The 20,019-nt window shown below is 39.2% G+C and overlaps 1 protein-coding gene across 1 annotated transcript; it reads right to left on the bottom strand.

Annotated features, from left to right (window-relative positions):
- Positions 1-351: 351 nt before the first annotated feature.
- PCK1 (phosphoenolpyruvate carboxykinase 1) lies at positions 352-7,955 on the bottom strand. The gene is made up of 10 exons (XM_008497838.2): positions 7,846-7,955; positions 7,378-7,652; positions 5,831-6,012; positions 5,019-5,222; positions 4,520-4,707; positions 3,421-3,583; positions 3,070-3,294; positions 2,857-2,988; positions 1,975-2,070; positions 352-1,430 (listed from the first exon to the last, which is right to left on the bottom strand). The coding sequence occupies exons 2-10, from the start codon at positions 7,599-7,601 to the stop codon at positions 976-978; spliced, it is 1,869 nt and encodes a 622-aa protein (XP_008496060.2). The 5' UTR covers positions 7,602-7,652; positions 7,846-7,955; the 3' UTR covers positions 352-975.
- Between the last annotated feature and the right edge of the window lie 12,064 nt (positions 7,956-20,019).

The raw sequence follows: 20,019 nt of genomic DNA, 5'->3' as shown, positions 1-20,019 counted from the left end.
GAGGCAAATTCCATGGCTTTGGCAAATAAGCAAGGTCCTAATATGGGCCTTTCCTAGACAGTAGTTTATATTACAAATGCCTGGAGTAACTTATGATGCCCAGTTAGGGAGAGCAGATCAGTAGCTGGATGACTGCTTACAGCTGGTATCGTAACTTCTGGCTCATTCCTTTGGCTTGAATAAAAGTTACAAAGTCAGTATGTGGCTTAAACTAGTTGGCTTAGGAGAAGCACACCAATGTTAGTCAACATGTAACTTCTACATGTGTATTTCTCTCTGTGCTGTGGTATGGACAGGAGGCCAAATTTATACACACATAGTTTATAAAGAGTGAGAAAATGGGAAATGAGGTCATTTTTTATACAAATATTTATTTCAACAGTTTAAAGAACAAGCCATGCAAAACATCTGGAAATCACAAGAACAAGCATATATAATACCAATATCTTAAATATACATATGTAATAGAAAGCCATCTTTCACTCTGATAAAAGTCACAACTTCATTTTTCTAAAAAATATTAAAGCTACAAAATACGTTTAGGTAATACATATGTACAGCAGCTAAGTGTCTTCATTCTTTCCTGTAGAATCTGAAACACTCACACTTTGTGTAATAGAAAGGATGTGCCATTTTGAAGGCTGGATTGGTTTGGATTGTATCTGCAGAACCAGGTGAGTAATTTACACAAGTTGTTGGCTGTATGTGAGCTTTATGGGACAGGTCAGGGTTTTGAAGACCATGTGCACGTACATCCCACAGCTGCTCACCTATTCACAACTGATGTAGTTATAAATCATTAGGTCTGGAGTTGCTTCTAGAGGGGCCCTACCTATACTCAACTAAACTAAGACCTACTTTTCATTAGAACTCTCTGCCCATCAGTGTGCTGCTATGCTTCGAGTGGTGATTCAGTAATATGTGTTTGTCCTGTCTTAGTATGTCTGGATTGATAAATAATTGTGGTTTGCCCAGCTACAACTGTTTTATCCTCATCTCTAAGGAAAGCATTTCTCTCTCTATTTCATAGGGGAGGTCAGCATTAACTTGCACTTCAAAGTACTGTTTGATTTCTTCTACCTCCTTTTCCCAGAACTCTTTGGAGATATCAAACAGTTTGTTCAAGTTGACATCTTCTAAACCCTTCAGGTTCAAATCAGTGTCAGCAGGGATGTAGCCAATGGCAGTTGGCTTGGCAGAAGCTTTCCCTTCAATTCTGTTGAACATCCACTCCAGCACACGGGAATTCTCTCCATAGCCAGGCCACAGGAATTTCCCTTGGCTGTCTTTCCGGAACCAGTTAACATGAAAGATCCTTGGTAGCTTGGCAGCTGGACGATGTGCCATGCTGAGCCAGTGGGCCAGGTATTTGCCAAAGTTGTAGCCAAAGAAAGGTCTCATGGCAAATGGATCGTGCATGATGATTTTGCCTGTTTAAAACACAAATGGAGTGTAAGGTAATAAACAGCACATTTATGATAAAGCACAAAGATTTATATCCTCCCAGGGTTTCATAACTGTGGTCCCTAACCACCCTTCTGCATCTGAACCAAACAGCTTCAAGAAACAAAACAAGCATTGTCCTTGATGTGCACCCCAAAAAAAGGTAAAAAATTAATTTTTGTAATCAGTGGAAATTAATTTCTTGAAGTAGCCTAAATGCTGAAACTTGGGAGTTGAAAAGAAAATAAAATTTAAGTTTATTTATCCCAGACTGTAGCAACTCCATAATAAGGCTTCTGGCAACCCCATGCCTGCAACATGTTCTGTATGCTTGCCACCTAGGGGATTATTTTGCATAACTTGAATTTTACAGAGAATTTGGTTTTTCATTCCAGTACAAACATTTTCTATTGTGAAAATGCATGGATTGCAATAGTAGCTGCCAAGACTGAAATGCAAAAGAGCAAGAGAATAGAACAGTCCAGAGAAGACTGCTTTTAATACAGGTAGGCAGATTAACTTTTGATTTACCTTTGTGCTCAGCAGCTGCTGTTGCTTCAGATCTCATAGCTGCTCCTACAAATACTCCATGCTGCCAGTTAAAGGCCTCATATACAAGAGGCACACCTGTAAAGAACAAAATCAATTCAATAATTAGAGGTACAGAAATATTTTTATAACAGGTTTTGCTACCTAAGATACTACCAAATTTATGTTACTGTATAATGTATTATAATTTTTCCTCTGTGTGTGTTTTTGTTTTTTAATCAGTTCATTTCCTGTCCTTTTATACCAAAGAAAGTTGTATGAATGTTTTCAAAACTGGCTGCTGATTACTGAATACATGAATGCTTAGTTGCTCAGTGGGAGGTACTTGGGCCCTCAGAATGCCCAGCAGGTTTTACTGGACATCGAATCTAGTCCTGTGGTGTCAAACCAGGATGTCATGGTATTAGACTCAAACCTAGCATTACTTCTATTTTTTTTCCAACTTTAGGTGACCTTTCACAGCTCAATTTCTTTTACTTCCTTTTCTGTAACCTGACTACAACAGGCTCATTTTCTCTAACCATTTCCCATCTGAACTGGTTAAACTGCATACAAATGTAGATAAATAGAGCAGTTTGCTAAGTGTCTATGTATTACTTGTGTTAGTGAGTCCTGATCTCTTTCCAGCTATTTTTTATTATTATTATTATTATCTGTTTTGTGTTAACATCTAACAAGTCAGGCATTGAACTATCAGTGGGTGTAGGTGTGTGTGTCAAAGGCTAATATGGAGAAGTTCCACTGACACAGTTATTTCCTTGCTTTTGCAGCTGTGAAAGCAAAACCTGTGTCTATGCCCTGTTGTGTTTCAACCCTTCAGTGGTCAGCACCTCTGCCTTAGCAGCTCAGTCCTGTGTCTCTTACCAGCAGGTCTGCGGCCCCCAAATATTATCGCTTCAATGGGCACACCTTCTGGGGACTCCCAGGCAGGGTCTATGATGGGACACTGGCTGGCTGGAGTGCAGAATCGTGAGTTGGGATGAGCACAAGGTTCCCCTGTATGCAATAAAATGTCAAGGTCAATGCCAGCTTTCTTTGGAATTCGGCAGAGAAAGCCAAGGGAAACTGTGGAGTTACCATTATCTGGGATCCAGTCTTTGTTCTTCCATGAGGTCAGTGTGACTCCTGGTGCCAATGACTCATCAATGCCTTCCCAATAGACACCCCCATCACTGGTTTCTGCTACATTGGTGAAGATGGTGTTCTTGAATACAGTTTTAATTGCATTGGGGTTTGTTTTGACTGAGGTTCCCGGGGCGACACCAAAAAAGCCATTTTCTGGATTGATTGCCCTTAAGTTGCCTGGGAGTTAAATGACAAAATGTAAGTAAATCAAACTGGTTTAATTCTGTCCAGAGTTTTAAAGCATGTCTTGCTGCACCATCAACTCATACTGGACTGGAAAACAACTCAATTTCAGTTCCATACCTTGTTCATCAAATTTCATCCAGGCAATATCATCACCCACACACTCAATTTTCCATCCTGGCAGGCTTGGGCTCATCATGGCCAAGTTAGTTTTTCCACATGCACTTGGAAATGCTGCAGCAAAATACTTCTTTTTACCTTCTGGATTAGTAATGCCCAGGATCTATTGAAAAATTAATGCAACTGTTATACATGGTTGGGGTTTTTTTCCTTGCACTTTTTATTTTGAAGATTGTCTCCCAGCAAGTGGTAATGATAAAATATTTAATTATGTAAATTTGTTCCTACAGAAGCAGCACTTTATAATAGTTGACAAATAATTCAAACTGTGATTTATTAATCAAAATGTCTACTCTTCTTGCCCTTAGGATATCTTTAAGGAGTTCTTCTATTTTTAAAATTGTCAGGTATCTATATAATTCAAACAATTATTTTTATTTTGCTTATTATAGATAGACAGTATACAGCTGGGTTTCTCAGATGAGACAGAAGAAAACCAGGCAATATTCTTTTCACTACATGACTGAAGTGAAAACACTTCATATATATGTATGCTTCTGCTCTTCCCAGAATACAAAGATTTTTTTTCTGAAGGTATTCTCTTATGCATCTTGAAATTTTTCTTTTTGTTATTTTATAGTAGGAGAATGTTTAAATGACAGCAAAAATATTGGCAGTAAGGGTAGAAAGCAGAACTCATTTAGAAAATCTAATCTTTGCAGATTTGAGTGCATAGACCTCTTCATAATATGAAAGACAAATTTCAAAACTTGCATTAATCTGTTGCTATTAGATTTATAGGGACAATGTGGATGCCCAGTGATGATGACTGGGCTCTGCTCAAGTAGCTCTCCATATCAGAAACTACTGTCAGAAGTTCCAAATCTGATTTTACAGGTACTATTTTAAAATGTTTAGTACTTCATCTTGCAAGCAGTGTCCAATTCCTAGGAAGTCTGCCATGTGATAGATTTATATCTAATGTTCCAGGACTATCTATATGAGACTAATTTCATTGATAGCAAGATGTGATGTATTTATGTTGTGCTAATTTGGGGTTTAATGGCTGTTCAAACACACATGGTTTAGTAGCTCTTACCAGCATGTGCTCAGCTAGCCAGCCCTCCTCTTTGGCAATTCTGCTGGCAATTCTGAGAGCAAAGCATTTTTTCCCCAGTAAGGAGTTTCCTCCATAACCACTGCCAAATGAAATGATCTCCCTGCGATCCGGGCGATGGGCAATCAGCGTCAGCTCCGGGTTGCATGGCCAGTTGCTGATTAATGGTTCTGCAGAACAGAATGTTGTGCTCATGAATGCAGCAATATCCAAGCTGGATCACACTGTTTTTTCATCAGCATCAAGCCTCTGACAGCAACCCACACCAGATGCTTTTAAGGAAACCCCCTGGTAAATACTAGGGATAATAATCTCCTTTCCATGAAATTCTCATCGAGCTTTAATTGAGTTCTGAACCTAGAGCAGTTGCTTAGACCACCCCTGGTCTTCTATTGTGTCTTCCATGGGCTGGGAATGTGCAGTCAGCTCTAAAAGATGCTCCACGGAATTTCCAGGGGTGACAGGTTTTAATGTCTCTTACCTTTAAGTGGTAGAGGACATCCAACTGAGTGAAGGCATTTTACAAAATCCCCATTGCTCAGGGCCTTCAAAGCATCTGTTCCCATCCGTGTCATGATCCTCATGCTGGCCACTACATATGGTGAATCTGTCAGCTGAATCCCAATCTTGGACAAGGGAGACCCAATAGGCCCCATGCTGAAGGGGATAACATACATTGTGCGTCCTGGAAAACAAGGAGTGGCAAGATATGGCAAAGAGCAAAACCAAGGAGCTTTTGAAATAATCTTTAATAATATTGAGGCTGTTTCTCACTCTTTTATCTTGTGGGTGTTTCTGATGATGTTTAAAGAGGCATAGCTTTGTTTGCCTACTTGTGTAGCAAGAAGTTTTATCTGAAATAGTGTTCAGCAGCTGTTCAGACAAATTGCCCAGCCGGTAGTAAACGTGGGTGGGAGCCAAGTTCTCAGTCGGTGTAAAACACTGAACCCGAAATTACTGCTGAGGATGGGGGTCCTCCATCCTCCCCTCACTTCTTATCTGCTGCTTAGTTGCTGTGTGGCTTCCTGAAAAGTCTCACCCATGCTTTCCTACCTTGCTTTGCCCCTCTGTCTGAAGAGAAGAATGCTGGAAAGAAACTGAGGACAATCCTTGCTCAGGCATTTGGATCTACAATACAGATCCAGATGAAAACAAGAAGGTGACTAATGTAAGGGGTATTAACATAAACCTTCACCTAAAATCTTTAAAGAAAGATTACAGTGACCTATAGTAGTAGTAGCAGTGTTTCTATAAGCCTAGAAGTTCAATGTCAACCATCCTCTTCTTGCCTACCTTGCATACAGCCTGGGAACCTGGTGTTGAAGGCTTTCTCAAAATCTTCCTCAGACATCCAGCGACCCAGTTGGCTTGTTCCAGTTTTAGGGATTGGAGTGGTATCTCTCTGCTCTTGAGTGATGATGACAGTTTTACTCTCTATTCTTGCCACGTCTCTTGGATCAGTAAGAGCCAGCCAGCTGCATTTCACAACAATCAGGAAATTAGACTTTAATTATCAATATAGCACCTTTTACCCTTCTGGGAGGGACTGGTTTAGCACAAAAGGGTACAATGCTTTGTAAGGCCAAAGCTACATTGACAGAGACAGCATAGCAGACAACCTCAAAAACCAGTCAGATACATTCTCTCATGCAAATTGCTTCAAGATTTTCCAGTCTGAATAACAAATTATATGGCCTAGGAAATTCTGCTTACATGTTAATACTTCTCTGCCTCTTATCTTAGTCTTATTCTCTGTTGCTAACTTCCAGGAAAAAGTTAATCTCATTTAATTTTCATTTTCATCAGTGTGAAGCTGTTTTGCATGGGAACCACAAAATGATGCTTCAAGCAAAGTAGATGCCAAGTTAAGTACGTTAAGTGTTGGGATAAGTGCCTGTGGGATCAGAATCCAGCTTAGTGGATTGGCAAAGTTCTTTAAGTTAGAGGCATCACAAAAGAAACAGAGTATAAGCATGATCATAAAAAGTGAAAGGAGTTTATTAAAGGGGAGTATTTTTCCCTTCTAAAGATTTTCTTGCTATCTATTTACAGTATAAAGGATTGTTTTACATTTTCACCTCTGTGCATAGAAATTTTCCATGAGTATAAAAATGTTCTGTTGGGCTGTCATAACCATCATCACTACAGCTAAGCATATAATTAACAGTGAATAATTTATCTGGTGAATCTTGCCCTTTTCCCTCCCAAATAGTCTGCAAACAGATTGCCAAATTCCTGCACTTAGTTATTCAAAATTCTCTGCAGACTTCTTCCACGAAGATCTCTTGGTCAGCATGTAATTCCTGAGTATGTATTTGTTGTTAACATTCTCCTTTCATGTTGGTTTAGTTGAGAGAGATGATGAAATATTTGAAAAAAGTATTTGCTGAATACATTACAGTCAAAGCTCATCAGCACGATATGAATAATGCCTGTGCTGAATAATATTTGAACACCCACAGCGCTCTTTGAATGCCACAAAAAAAGTATTTGATGAATAAACTAATTGACTAAAATAGTAGAATTCTTCAAAAGATGTATTTGCTAAATAATATTTAGTATTGCTAATGATTAGTTACATAAGTCTCATGACATTATTTCAGTTCCCTGATGTAACTAATCAATAAGACAATGGAGACTTGATAGTCCAACTGAATAATATGCTTTATTTTAATCTTTAGACCGAAAGTTTGCTTTGGCTGGGTATTTCACCTATGTAATGTACAGTGCTAAAATGTTCATGGAAAGCAAATATTGAAGGGTTAAGAGCAATTTTAAAAGTAAGCAGGACAGAAATCCATATTGCCATTCTGAGCTAATACTTCCTTCAGGCTACTCACCAGTTCTCATACTTGCTCAGCTTCTTGATCATGCCTTGTTCTACCATGATGTCCAGAATTTTTTTGTTTTCTTCTTCCGAGCCATCACAGATATGAATGCTCTTAGGCTGGCATAATTTGGCATTGCTTTCAATGAAATCCCTTGCTTCTGGAGGCAGGCTCTGCAAATCCCCCTGGACAACCTTGGGCACGACGTTTACCTCAGTTTTCAATTGTGGTGGCATAATTGAACTTGAAGTGGATCTCGTTGATGGCTTTAAGGTAATGATCACAATCTAAAATCAAATATATTGGGTGTGTTAGCATGCTATGACATTCTAATCTATGTCAATAAGCCTTCTTAACAACGTATAATGTAAAGACAGATTTTGTAATAGACTTGATGGGGCACTTCTGCTTTGAATCAATATAGAGAACTTGGATCACTGATAATTTCAAGCTGGAAAAAATAGAGGCCATTCTACTTACTGTCCTTATGAGTTGGATGTCAGAGAGGATTCTGCTGTCCCTTTCAGTCGATCCTGTTTCACTTCCTTTTGGGTACTCTTGTGATCACTGCTGTCCAAGAAAGCATCCTCCTTCCTTAAATATTCGTGGTTGTGTCCATCCCACTAGGTGAGGTGAGGGAGGCTTGTCTTTTACATCACCACTGGATGTGTCTTGGGACAGTGCCACTGACATTGTCACCATGCAGAGTTGTCAACAAAGCAGCCCTGACGAGGTAATCATTTAACAGGCTTGATTAATGAATGCTGAAAGTGGTGAATCTTAGCCCTTGGGTTTGTTGTTTTCAAGAAGTTACAAAACTTAGCACTTTAACTAAACCTTGATCCAATTTGCCTTTGAAACCAAAAGCATCATAACCTCTTTGTGTGTGGAAAAGTTTGGGTACAAGGAGTATCTGGAGCTGAGAACATAGGGGACATTCAAGCAAAGCACAGTTGGCACACTTGGTAGCCAATGCTTGTTAGTTGGCTGTGAAGTGGAGGCTTGTTCAAGGTGTATTTACTCACCTTGGGAACATTGCCTGATCCAGGGATAAAGTTCAACAGTGAAGACTGACAGGCCTGAATAACCATTACACTGCCTGCCTGGAGGCCTTATTTTTGTCAATGCAGTCTTGAAAAAAAACCCCAAGCAATATAAATCATAGGGTCAAAGACTGGTTTGGATTGGAAGGGACCTTAAAGATCATCTAGTTCTAATCCTTCTGCCATAGGCAAGGATACCTTTCCCTAGATCCTCCACACTTTCCACTAAATCTAGATTTTTGGTTTTTGTTCAGTATTTCAGTCAAATTAAAACTGCAGAAATAACCCTGCTGCCATTTCATCTCACTGCTTACATCCACATCCAGCAAAGGGATTGGATGAGGGAAAGCATTTGTGCCAGCCTGCCACTTTTTTTTTTTTATGGAAGGGGTTTCCACCATGCAGGTGGTGTATTATCCACAGCAGTTTGCAGCACAGGAAACATAGGAGTCTCAGCTAAGTTTCAGGGAGTTCTTTAAAGCAACAAAACTGATGTGAGCATCCTAAGTAGAGGCTGCTCATAACCTGCCACCTGCTGAAGTTTGTGCAGTCAATGAGATGTTTCCAGCAAGGTTTTCACTGGCCCAGCAGTGATTTGCAATCCCTGAATGCCTGGCAGAGCAGCACAGATCAGGGTTGCAGTTTGCCTTCCTGCCCTGCAGGACTAAAATGACACAGAGCTGGATCTCACAAGGTTCCCCTGGGACTGTATCCTTTATCTCTCCTGCAAAGCTTTTTATTATGTTTTGTAAATGCAAAGGAAGAAAATAGTGAAGTAAGAGGTGCTGTCCTTGATGCATTGCAAGGCCAAACATTCCATAAAGGGAAAACAAGTAGGATAGGAGGTGCTAAAGACTGCTTCAGAAGGGTCTCTGCCATAAGTAAAGGTGAAATAAAAGACAATTTGAAAGGGACAGCCCTGGTGTTTGTCTTTGGAGTCCACGTACAGTGTTGCTGGTGAGGCAATCAGAAATATTTCAACCAATTGTTTTTCTTTTAAAATGTATCCTTAAATACTTCATTAAAAATAAAATGGGGCATAATCTTCAGTAATTATAGATGGATTCCTTTCTCAGTGATGTACAAAAATACAGAGTCTTTTTGTCTCATTGTTATATATAGATACGCCGTTATATAGAGAAACAACTGAGGCTAAAACAGAAAGGCCTCAGTTGTCAGGAAAAAAAAAATGGACCAGAAAATTATTATATTGCAGCACAAGTCAAGTCGGAATAAAATCTCTAAACTGACAGTGTAAGATGGAAGGATTAGTCCTAGTGTCTCTTCAGTTTTGAGCAGAGGAAAAAATCCCCCAAACCAGAGCATTAGTTTCTGCCAATTAAACTATAGTCAGGCAGGTGTTGTGCAAATTTTCTCACACTGCAATCCTAACCTCCCACAATCTTGCTATACAAACTGTGGGCTTCTCTGGAGAAGACACTAAATATGCCAAATTGGTGGCACTGTGTTATGAACATATGTCCATTAAAAATCACATTAAGGATTCCAAATGTTTTTCATTTGTGATGGCAGCAGGGTTTGAGTGCAGATGTCCACTGGGAATTCTAGACACTTAAGCATTGAATTACTCGTATTTAGGTAACACCTCCTATCAGAGGATCTCAAAGCATCTCACAAACATTTAGTAAGCCTCAAGCCCATAAAAGACAAACATCGTATTTGGTGCAATGAAATAAGTGGAGATAATGTAAATCAGGGTGAAGATATTTTTCAGGTGCCTTCTCATTTAGGAGGTCAGTTTTTAGATACCAAACAGAGGGCATTAAAGGTTTCATCTGAATTCTCATAACTCTCAGTGGTTCTCAAAAAAAGAAAAAAAACAACCCAGAAGCAGTGTTTCCAGAGTCTCAGTTACAGTGGCCTTGAGGTGTTCTCCCCATCCCAGTGTGTACTGTTGTCTTCTGTCTAGGTGTCTGCCTTCTGGATTCAGTGAGCTGGGAGATCTTGCTGGTGGTATGGGATGTAATCTGGGGGCAGTGTTAGGTCTTAAAAAAAATTATCTTGAATGTAAAGTTTATTTTCTATTTAAACGAGAAGTCTTTTTTTTTAGTAGTAACTGCATGATAATACTCATCTAATAGCTGATACAATTTCTTTGGATTTAACTTTTTTGGCACCTCTCTGTGCTTCTTGACACTTGAATGTGATGCTCATCAGGTGTCTTCTTGGAAGCTGTCAAATTATTTAAATGAGTGTAAATCTGACATTTTGCGATGATAGAGTTCAACAAGTGCCTTGAAAGGAGTGTTTTTAGGGTGTTTGGTTTGCTTTGATGGACACTATGCAGCCTGTTCAAAAATGAGATTTTGAGCACTTTGACTTTTACTGACTTACTGGAACTAAATGCAGTAACAGTAAAGGTTCTTGGATGCTCAGAAAAGGTGTCATAAGAAAGCTTAACTCATCACTACAAACCGAGGTGCAACAAAGCACTCTCAGTGAGATCTGAAAGTTGTTAATGACAGGTAATAATAATCAGGAATTCTACTCCCCTCCCATTGCTTATTATCCTACATATTGTCACCTCCAAAGAGTTTGTCACTTGGGGCTTTTGTCAATTTAAGAAAATTGTAGCTTTTCTTAAAGATTTTCTGAGCTAGGGAAGAACATTGCTATTTGATTGTTATTTTTCTTCTGAAGTTGTTCTCAGCTGATACTGAGCATACTGCAATTGCAGCTGGACTGAATTCTGCACGAGTCCAGATGGAGGGGCAGCCCTTGAAGTCCCACAGACCAGGGCCAGAACTTCTCCCTCAGTTTCCAGAAGAAACTGTGAACTGTGCAAATTGCCTGTGGTTGCAAAAGAGCCTGTTACTGTGCCAAATGTTTTTTCTGGACCCTGCACAGCCTTGTGTGTTATTCCCACCTCACAACCCCTTTCTTACAGGCATTTCTTTGGCACTGGCCCAGCTGCAGGAGGTCTGGAGGCTCTGGCCACACGTGCTGTGCACTCCTCGTGTGCTGCATGAACTGGGAGACTGAGCCTCTGGGACCAGGCAGGACAGGGAGCAGCAAACTGGGAGCACAGCATTTCCCTTCTTACCTCCCTCTCCCCAGCCCTGAATGATACGGGATGTGTCTTGGGCAGATTGTAAGATATGGAGTTTCTGGATCACAGGGGTGCTTCTGCTTTGCAGAGAAACTATTTGTTCATTTTGGTTCTCTTTTCTATTTTCTTTTGTAAGGAATAAAAACTGGAGCCTTGGCTAGGGTGATGCATCCACATATTCATTGCCTGTGAGGAATACTGGAGGTTCAATTCCCTCCTGTCTCCCTGATGACCCTTCTTAGCAGCAGCAGACACTTAGTTTGGACTCTGATTTCACACCTGAATCTCAGGTGCCAGACGGCTCCCCACATGCAGAGCAGCAAGCAGCTCCCCATTAATGGTGTTTGCTCAATTAGTAGCTCTGAGCAGCATGTTACTCACTTTTTGTCATTCTTTCTCAGCAGCTTGTTAGCTCTGACGATGGGATTGATTCATGTGATGCTAACCTTGATAAGTAGTTGCTTTTTTTGGAGCTATTTCCTGAGCTGTGACTCGAATCCGGGGATTCTTCCCTGTAGGAACACTGTCCTCTCTTTTGTAAAACCCCTAGGAGTGATCCGTGTGACTATGTAAGTTTTGAGGTCTGTAGCCACTGGTGTCTGGCCAGTGGTCAGATATGGGTAACCCTGGATGCTTGGGATCATTTCTCATCTACTGCACAAGGTCTGACAGGCACAAGAAGAGTTTGGGAACACCAGGACTTCAACTGATTTTACCTTAGGCGGCACAAAGGTGAGAAGAACATGACCATGAATTTTTTGTGGTTAATGCATTTTTTTTGGCTGGATGCACAGCAGAACCAGAGCCAGGAGAGAAGGGGACAAACTGTACTAAAGAGAGTAGAAAACAGCATAAGGTGGTGTGTTTCCCATCACCTATGTAGCATCTGCTCTGCTCAGTCATACAAAGCCCAGATGGCACAGAGATTCAGCTTTGCAAATAAAAATGGTAACCCTTGCTGGAGCAAAATCTGTTTCCCACAGAGGTGTTTGTTTGCAGCTATCAAGGGCTCCCTGCTCCCTACATGTGGAGGAGTTAAATAACAAATCCTTGCACACAGGTACAAGCAACAGGAGATGCTTCAGCTTCTTGCTCAAGAGCAGTTTCCTGCTTTCCTACTTATAACTAGGATCCTGCTAACTGCACCCTTTTACAGAGACATCACCTCCTCAGGGCATAAGAAATGACATGGCAGCACCTTTAAAAATTTAAACTGATTATTTTTTTTCTAGGATGAGATAACCTTGTCTCCTCTTGCTCCTCTCTTCTGCAGGCCTTTTGTTATTTCTCTGTGATCCTTCTCTTGCTGGCAGCACTCTGTTGTCAGTTGTCATTTCAGGGTTACACAGATCTGTCTACTTGACTGACAATGTGTTTCTTCTCATTTATTTTAAAACTTCCATTTACATTTTGTTTCTCTTGTCACTTTTATCCCTCATTAGATGCAGTCTGACCCACAGGACACAGCTCTAAATGCCCTGTACGAGCTGACTTCTTTAAAGAAGGATGGTTCTAATGAGGAAGGGTGGGTGCAGCTTCAGAAGGTTTAGGTTCTGTTTCTATCTTGGCTATGGAGTTCTCATTTGACTTTGGAAATGTAACTTTTCATCCCAAAGCCTTTATCCTCTCAATGGGAAGGGGGATATTAATCCCTACTTCTGTCTGTGTTCACTAGAAGAATGTGGCTTCTTCCCAGCTTGGTAGATAACTCCCAGACAGAGGAGTTTAAAACCTAATTAGACGAGATCATTACCTCTTCTAATCTTTATATCTGTGGCACAGATAGTCCCTGCTGGGTCCTCTCCAGATTACTGTAATGTAAATAGTACATTCTTGTTTGAAATGAAAAAACATTTACTATAACCTGTTTTCTCCTTTGGTAGTAACACAGAAGCACCAACTCGGGCTGAATTGTTTTCTTTTTCAAGTGAGATTTGTTCTGTATTTTTCCCAGGAAAATAGCTTTGAATATTTCAAGCATTTTGTAACACTGGAAGCAGCAACAGGATATAGAAGCTGATCGTGCAGAAAAAAAAGCCAGGGTACATCTAAAGGTCAGAGGCAAATGTGCCTACGTCCAGCCCTACAAACCTTTTGGTTCTTCAACCTGACTACTGTAGGAAAACCAACATTATAAAAAAACAATGACATCTGTAATAGATCCTGTCTTTAATGGAAAACTCTCATGTAAGTGTTAACAGGCCACATGAAATCCTATGTACTGTACCACTTATGCTTAGCAGATTTCTAATTGGAAGAAGGCAACATGAGTGGACCACAATGGGATTCTTTCAATGTAAAAGCAGTTTTGTTCACTTAACAAAAATGGTTCCGACCAGAAAAGTGCTAAAAAGATGATTATTTCTACAAATAATACTTTTTTTAAAAGACAAGGGCTCAACTAGTCCTTGGAAATCTCACTCTTTTTTTTTTCATGCTTTTAGCAGGACAGAAATTGACATTATTGTATATGTTTCTGTTGACTGACCATCTGTACCTGTCTCCAAATGTACTGATTTAGGATGATTCATGTGCTTATGAATACTGCTTGCTTAAAGAGAAACCTTTTATACATGAACTTAAACTAATATGTACAAATGAATAGCAACCAACTTGTATTCAGCCAATAAAACAAGTAACCCACTTGTTAACCTTGTACAATGCAGGTATTTGCATTGCAATAGCACTAAGGCTGTACCTTGTTATTTGGGGTGAAAGCATAAATGTGCTCTATTCTGGAGATCCTACTATTTAAGACAGAACAAAAGAAGGGTATGAATGACAGATCAAGAGATTGTAAGCTTTAGAGGTAGCTCTGAACAGAATAATAACCATTATTCATAAAATGAAAGTCACAGCTATTCTCATTTGCTTTCTAGGCACTTTCTCAACTTGCTGCTTAAGATTATGAAGAGGAGGGCTGTGAGGCTGACTTTTGTTTATTCTTACAGGAGCATAAAAGATGTACAATTATGCCTGCTATTACCATCTTTCTGTTACTTGTTCCTGATGGAGAGGCATGGGGATATCTGGTTTTGATTCTTTGGGTGATGATTCTTCACTATAGCTGTGAGGAAAATTCCAAGATTTAAGGTATCTCTGTTGATAAATATCCAAGTAAATCACATTCTGTCAGTGAGGTCACATGAATACACTTGTCTTTAAATATGCCCTTAAATCCTGTAGCCTGTTCTAAATTTCTTTGGATTTTTGAATTGAGAAGCTTGATTCAGGTTTCTCAGAAACTTCAGCACCCATGCTAGTTTGGGATCTGAGCTGGAAAAAAATTGAACAGGAAACCAGTGCTCTTCTGATCCCCCCAACCAACTCTACTGCTGATTTTGCAAGGTTTAATGTGCACTTGTTGTATATCCACGTGGAAGCAGAATTTGAACTCCTTTGGGTTGTGCATCTCACTCATCGATTTATTAGGACACTGATCTAATAGTCTTGTTTTCTGGTGATCCTATTAACTTCCAAGCAATGGTGCCTGTTTAGCTGTGCACAAAGAGCTGTTCTCAGAACTGTTTTCCTGATTAAAGATTAACAACAAAAAGCAAAGAAACATGGGCATCCTTGGAGTTTGTTTCTTACATCAGTTGGGTTAAACCTTTACTTCTCACTGTGTATCTCCACTTTGTGTTTGGCAATCAAATTCTGCACAGCTTTAGCACGTTTCCTCCAGTTTAGTCAAAACAAGAGGAAAACTTTCTGCCTTTTAATCTTTTAACTCTTTGACCCTTGCACAAACAGCAGCAGAAAAACTTACTAACTAACTAAAGGGAGCTGTCTTTAAAACTTTCTTTGGTATCTCTCAGTTTAAAGAGTATTCAACAAAAACAGTGGAAGTCACTGAGGTGTAGTTAACTGTATAACCATGCTAATGTCTTTTGAAATGGAAGAAGTAATACACTTCTCAAGTAAACATCCTTCTTCCAAACAGTCCCAGCCACCTAGATTTGCTGTTTGCCACAAGCAACAAATGGAGAATTACTGGATGGTAGAATTGTTTCTAAATATATTATGATGTTAGATGAAATGGTTAATAGAGAAACTGTAACTATAGTTAATATATTTAGACCACTTCTCTGACTTGTATCTGAGCAATCAATCATCCCTGGTACTTTCAGCTCCAATAGTCTTATGCTGAATGCTTCCCCTTTTGTGTATTTCACATCTGTATGCTATTATGCTCTGGGGTTTTGAGTGGTTTTTTTTGGTCATACTATATAATTATAATCATTAACAGGTTGGAGCAGGATTTTTAAAGTGTAAGCAATACTTAAAAGCATTAAGTCCTTTAACTTAGTAGAAGTGGCTTTGGTTCTACAAGAACCACTCAATATTTAAAGAGATGATTTGTCTTCCCAAAGTCAAGATTCACACTGGAGGCAGAGCAAAGCAAAGCAAGTTTTTCCCTGTTCCCTAGGTACAGCCCACATCTAGCTGGTTGTGCATCAATGGCACAGTTCAAGCAAGCAGTGTGCCTCCAAGAGAGCTCTGCAGCTCTCCTCACCCTTCTTTTTGCACTGAGAAAGAAAAGTGACAATTTATAGCTAGGCTAGACACTAGTCAGTCAAAACCCACCCTCCAAGATGACTTCCATCTGTCTTTCCTTTGCTAGGCTCCTATTTTCTCTTTTCTTTAGGGAGTAAGTAAGGAAGTAAGTAGCACTATATATTCCAAAGTTCCTGAGTCTGAGGTCTGACTGGCTTTTATGTGACCATAGAGACCATATAAATGTCAGGGACCAGAGAATTGTGATCTTTTGGTAGACAAGAGATCTAGGTGAGATCTGAATCCTATATGACATCTTCTAGAATAAATAGCAGCTCCCATCTCAGGACCATAAGTCTGAGGAAAAAAACAGAAAAAAAAAAAAAACAGAAAAAAAAAAAAGATAAAATATTTTAATAATACTCTTCTTTCTAAGTGTTCAGTGTCTTTTCTGAAATTCAGACTATATGATTTCTCCTGAGAATCTTCCAGGCCAGCACTGAAGCATTAAATTAATACTGAATCTGCAACTTTCAGTTGCTTAGAACAGCATCCAAAAGAATATAATCCTTTTTTTCTTTTTTTTTTTAATCTCACTCATTAGCTGATAGGCTTTAATTACACTTCATCTTTTTAAAAAACACTTCATCTTTGTGCAAGTCGGAATCTAAAAGAACAAGTTGCCAAGAGCACTAGAAAGTACAACAAAAATATTTCAAACGTTGAGCGATTACAACTTCATAAATTAAACGATATTTAAAGGAGCCATATGAAGAATATAAAAATATGCTCACTTTTTCTGAAAGAAGCAGTGGTGTGAAGGAGGTTATCTACTGCTGTCATTATTATGAGTGGCAATATCTCACTGCAAAACAGGTGATGAAGGTAAGCAATTGTCCCTGGTGTAAGAGCAAATGTAAAGGTGTGTATGTTTTGAGAGTGGTGTTAAGACACATAGATACCACTGTGACAGGTGCAATGTGAGTACAACATATACTTGGAAACAAAAGTGAGACATTGGAGGAAAGTGAAAATGGAAAACTTTCCAGATGCCAGGTGGAAAATTATATTAAAGCTGTCAAAATAAGTCACAACAAAGATTGGGTTTTCTCATAGACTAACAGGAGTCATGTTCTGAAGAAGAATGGAGTTTTCAACTATGAGACAGAATATCATAAATTAAACAATTATGAGCATCTTTTTTGCTTTTTTACTCTCTCTTTTTTTTTTTTTTAAAGTGTACTTCAACAATCCTGATTCTCTCTGAGTTTTGTAGACAGGATGTGTAAATAAATCACACTGTTCTTGCTTCACATAGTTATCTATTCTGGGCCTAATTCCAAACCCATTAAAATCAATGGCAATCCTTCAGTTGCCATCAGAGAACTGTAGTTTAGGACCTGTCATAGGAAGATCAAGGTGCAAAATGTACACAGTAAAGACTGGTTATAGAGCCTCTGCTGTCATCCAAAGTGATTCTCTAAAACACAGGAAGGGAATGAAACTGAAGGCTTTGAACTACCTTCAAGGTCAAATATGCTTTATGTTACACAGTAAAGGAGCTTTTTAAAAAGTTAGCTCTATCTAACAAGCATTAAGCATCTTAAATATTATAAAAGTCATTATTCAGATTTAAGGCTTACAATCTGAACAGACAATCCAATATTCTACTCATCAGAAAAGTCATCTGTGCTGTTTATACTCAGAGGAAAATGCAGATCAGAACAAAGTTTGCTGTGTTTCCTTAGTGCAGCTAAGGGTAGAATTCACTGTGCTGATTTAGGATTTTAGTCATCTGTGCATTCACATTCATGCTCTGGTAGATTCCTATCAGTATTTTATCTGCAATTTTGTGGATGAATTTTGGTTCTTTATGTAACATTACTTTAACACAAGAGGATGTGCCTTTGAAATTCCTTATATTGCTTTTAGAATACTCCTAACAAACAGTAACTCACACTGAGTGTTTTTAGCCCTCAAAATGAACTCACGACCTAAAAATTTAAAAAGGTCGTCTTATTTTTTTGCTGGATTTTTCATGCAATGTGTTGATCTGTTAGAAAGCAACTGAATCTTTAAAGGAGTGGGTAGAAGCTTGATGGCAGCTAGAGACAGATGATGCAGCAGGTAGTATTGGTAACTGGAGACTGTATATACAATGGACCATAATGGTCATTATGGAGCTGTTGACCTCTATTGACCTCAAAATGGTTGAGGTGGTAGATTACTGATCCAAGTGGTTCCTTTAAAGTCAAGAAAAAATTAACTGAAGGGCTATTCAGTTTTTAACTTGTAAATCCTTGAAAATATTAGTTTAAAATGGAAATAATGAAAGACTTTAACAGTATCTGCATGGATGGTGCTGGCAGGACAGCTCTTGGATGCTGATGAATGCTCAAGTGCAGAAAAACTCTTTACAATTACCTAAAGTAGGATATATAAAGTAGGATATATTATAAAAGCTTTTTTCCTCACTGCCCTTCAACTATCAGAATTCCACAGTATATGTAGCAACTTGAAAAGAAATGTGTAAGAAGTATAATTTCTGGCTACAAGCACCAGCAGCATAATTATATGAATATATTGTACATTCTGCATCCTGTTCTTTGGTTTTGAGAGCCCACAGATTCTGTAGGTTATGAATAACATGGTATCTAGCTATAGTATCAGCCCTAAATTGCTGGTATATATATTCAGTCTTAAATAATGGCTTTGGATCTCTGTTGATTCCAAGTGACATAATAGTTCAGACTAATTTGCAGTTATTAAATGTAAATTTTTTTTATTTTTTTTATTTTTTTTTCATTTAGCATTCTGCAGATTTATGGATAGGACTAGCTGTTGTTTAGGGTATTTAATGGAATTACAGAACTTTCTGTCTCTTAGTATAAGGCCTGATAAGGTCAATGACCTAAAACCAAGCTTGTCATGAGATTATTTTTTCAAGAGGTGACTGTTTTAATTTTTAATTCTTACAGCTTGTTATAGTGGCCCCACCAATGTCCTTTTCATGGCTACATCCTTTGCAGTAATCAGAAACACTGGCTCTTCTACTGGTGCTGTGTAGCACCCAGGCACCAGAAATACAGAAATAGTAATAATATTCCTGCCAAAATCAGTGGAAAAGGGGTTGTGTGGTTCCTGGGTACACAGCAGTGTTACTTGTACTCAGACACACGTCCTGTAATATTGGCTTTGTGCAAAACACCACGTTTGATGGAATAGTACAGCTCAACAGGCTGGCAACAAGTAGTACAGCAAGGAATTGGTAAGGGATTTTCTTTTGTTGCAAGTTCTGTGTGTGGTTCAGCAGGGTCTGGACCATGCTGGGCCAGTCACTTTGCAGTGTACTGTACTTTGCAATGCACTGGACTAATATCTAGAGATAAAGCTCCAAATCCCTCATTTGCATTAGTGCATAAAAGAGTATTAATAGTAAGTGGGCCTTTTAAAATACTTGACAGTTGGAAATTGCTAGTCTAGCAGGGTACACAAGATTAAATGTTAAGTCTGTCAAACCGCACAAGTTTACCTCAGTAGAGACATTTTTACAATGCATTTGGAGAACTCTTAAGTCTTCTTGTTCTTACTGAATAAGCAATCTCGGCCTTAAGCATAGCATAATGGTACTTACAAATTGCTCTACTGCCTCTGCAAATGTACTTCAGCCAATTTCATGAAATACTTCAGCTCTCAGGCTGAGATGCTGTGGCACCAGCAGTCAGCCAGCTCTCCAGCAGCTCTCAAGACCCAGCACCCGGGCTGAAGCGTTTCTGTGACAGAAACGTGGGAAGTTCTTCAATTATTTTCCAACAGGTAAACCAGTAGAGCTCAGCTCCATGGACTCTATCCAAGGTTGGTCTCCTCAGCCCTCAAACAGAAGGTTAAGGGCTTATAGTTAACACCAAAAAAATCACGTAGACCCACACAATAAAATGGCAGCACTTCCACTGTGAGGAGAAAAAAGAGTGCTTCTTGCTCTGAGGGGAGACCCTTGGGGGTTTGCCCACGTCAGGCCCAACACCTCGTGAGGAATCGGGAGGT

Source organism: Calypte anna, chromosome 20 (genome assembly GCF_003957555.1).
Source record: "Calypte anna isolate BGI_N300 chromosome 20, bCalAnn1_v1.p, whole genome shotgun sequence".
Taxonomy (NCBI): domain Eukaryota; kingdom Metazoa; phylum Chordata; class Aves; order Apodiformes; family Trochilidae; genus Calypte; species Calypte anna.
Note: the sequence above shows the minus strand (reverse complement) of the source record. Positions and strands in the feature narration are given on the sequence as shown.

Bases quoted from the DNA above. Each gene is read 5' to 3' on its own strand.
- PCK1 (XM_008497838.2), bottom strand. From the start codon at position 7,601: ATGCCACCACAATTGAAAACTGAGGTAAACGTCGTGCCCAAGGTTGTC. The intron at 2,989-3,069 runs GTAACTCCACAG...TATTGCATACAG, and splicing joins AGACTGGATCCCAGATAATG to GGGAACCTTGTGCTCATCCC. The intron at 1,431-1,974 runs GTAAATCAAAAG...TGTTTTAAACAG, and splicing joins AGCAGCTGCTGAGCACAAAG to GCAAAATCATCATGCACGAT.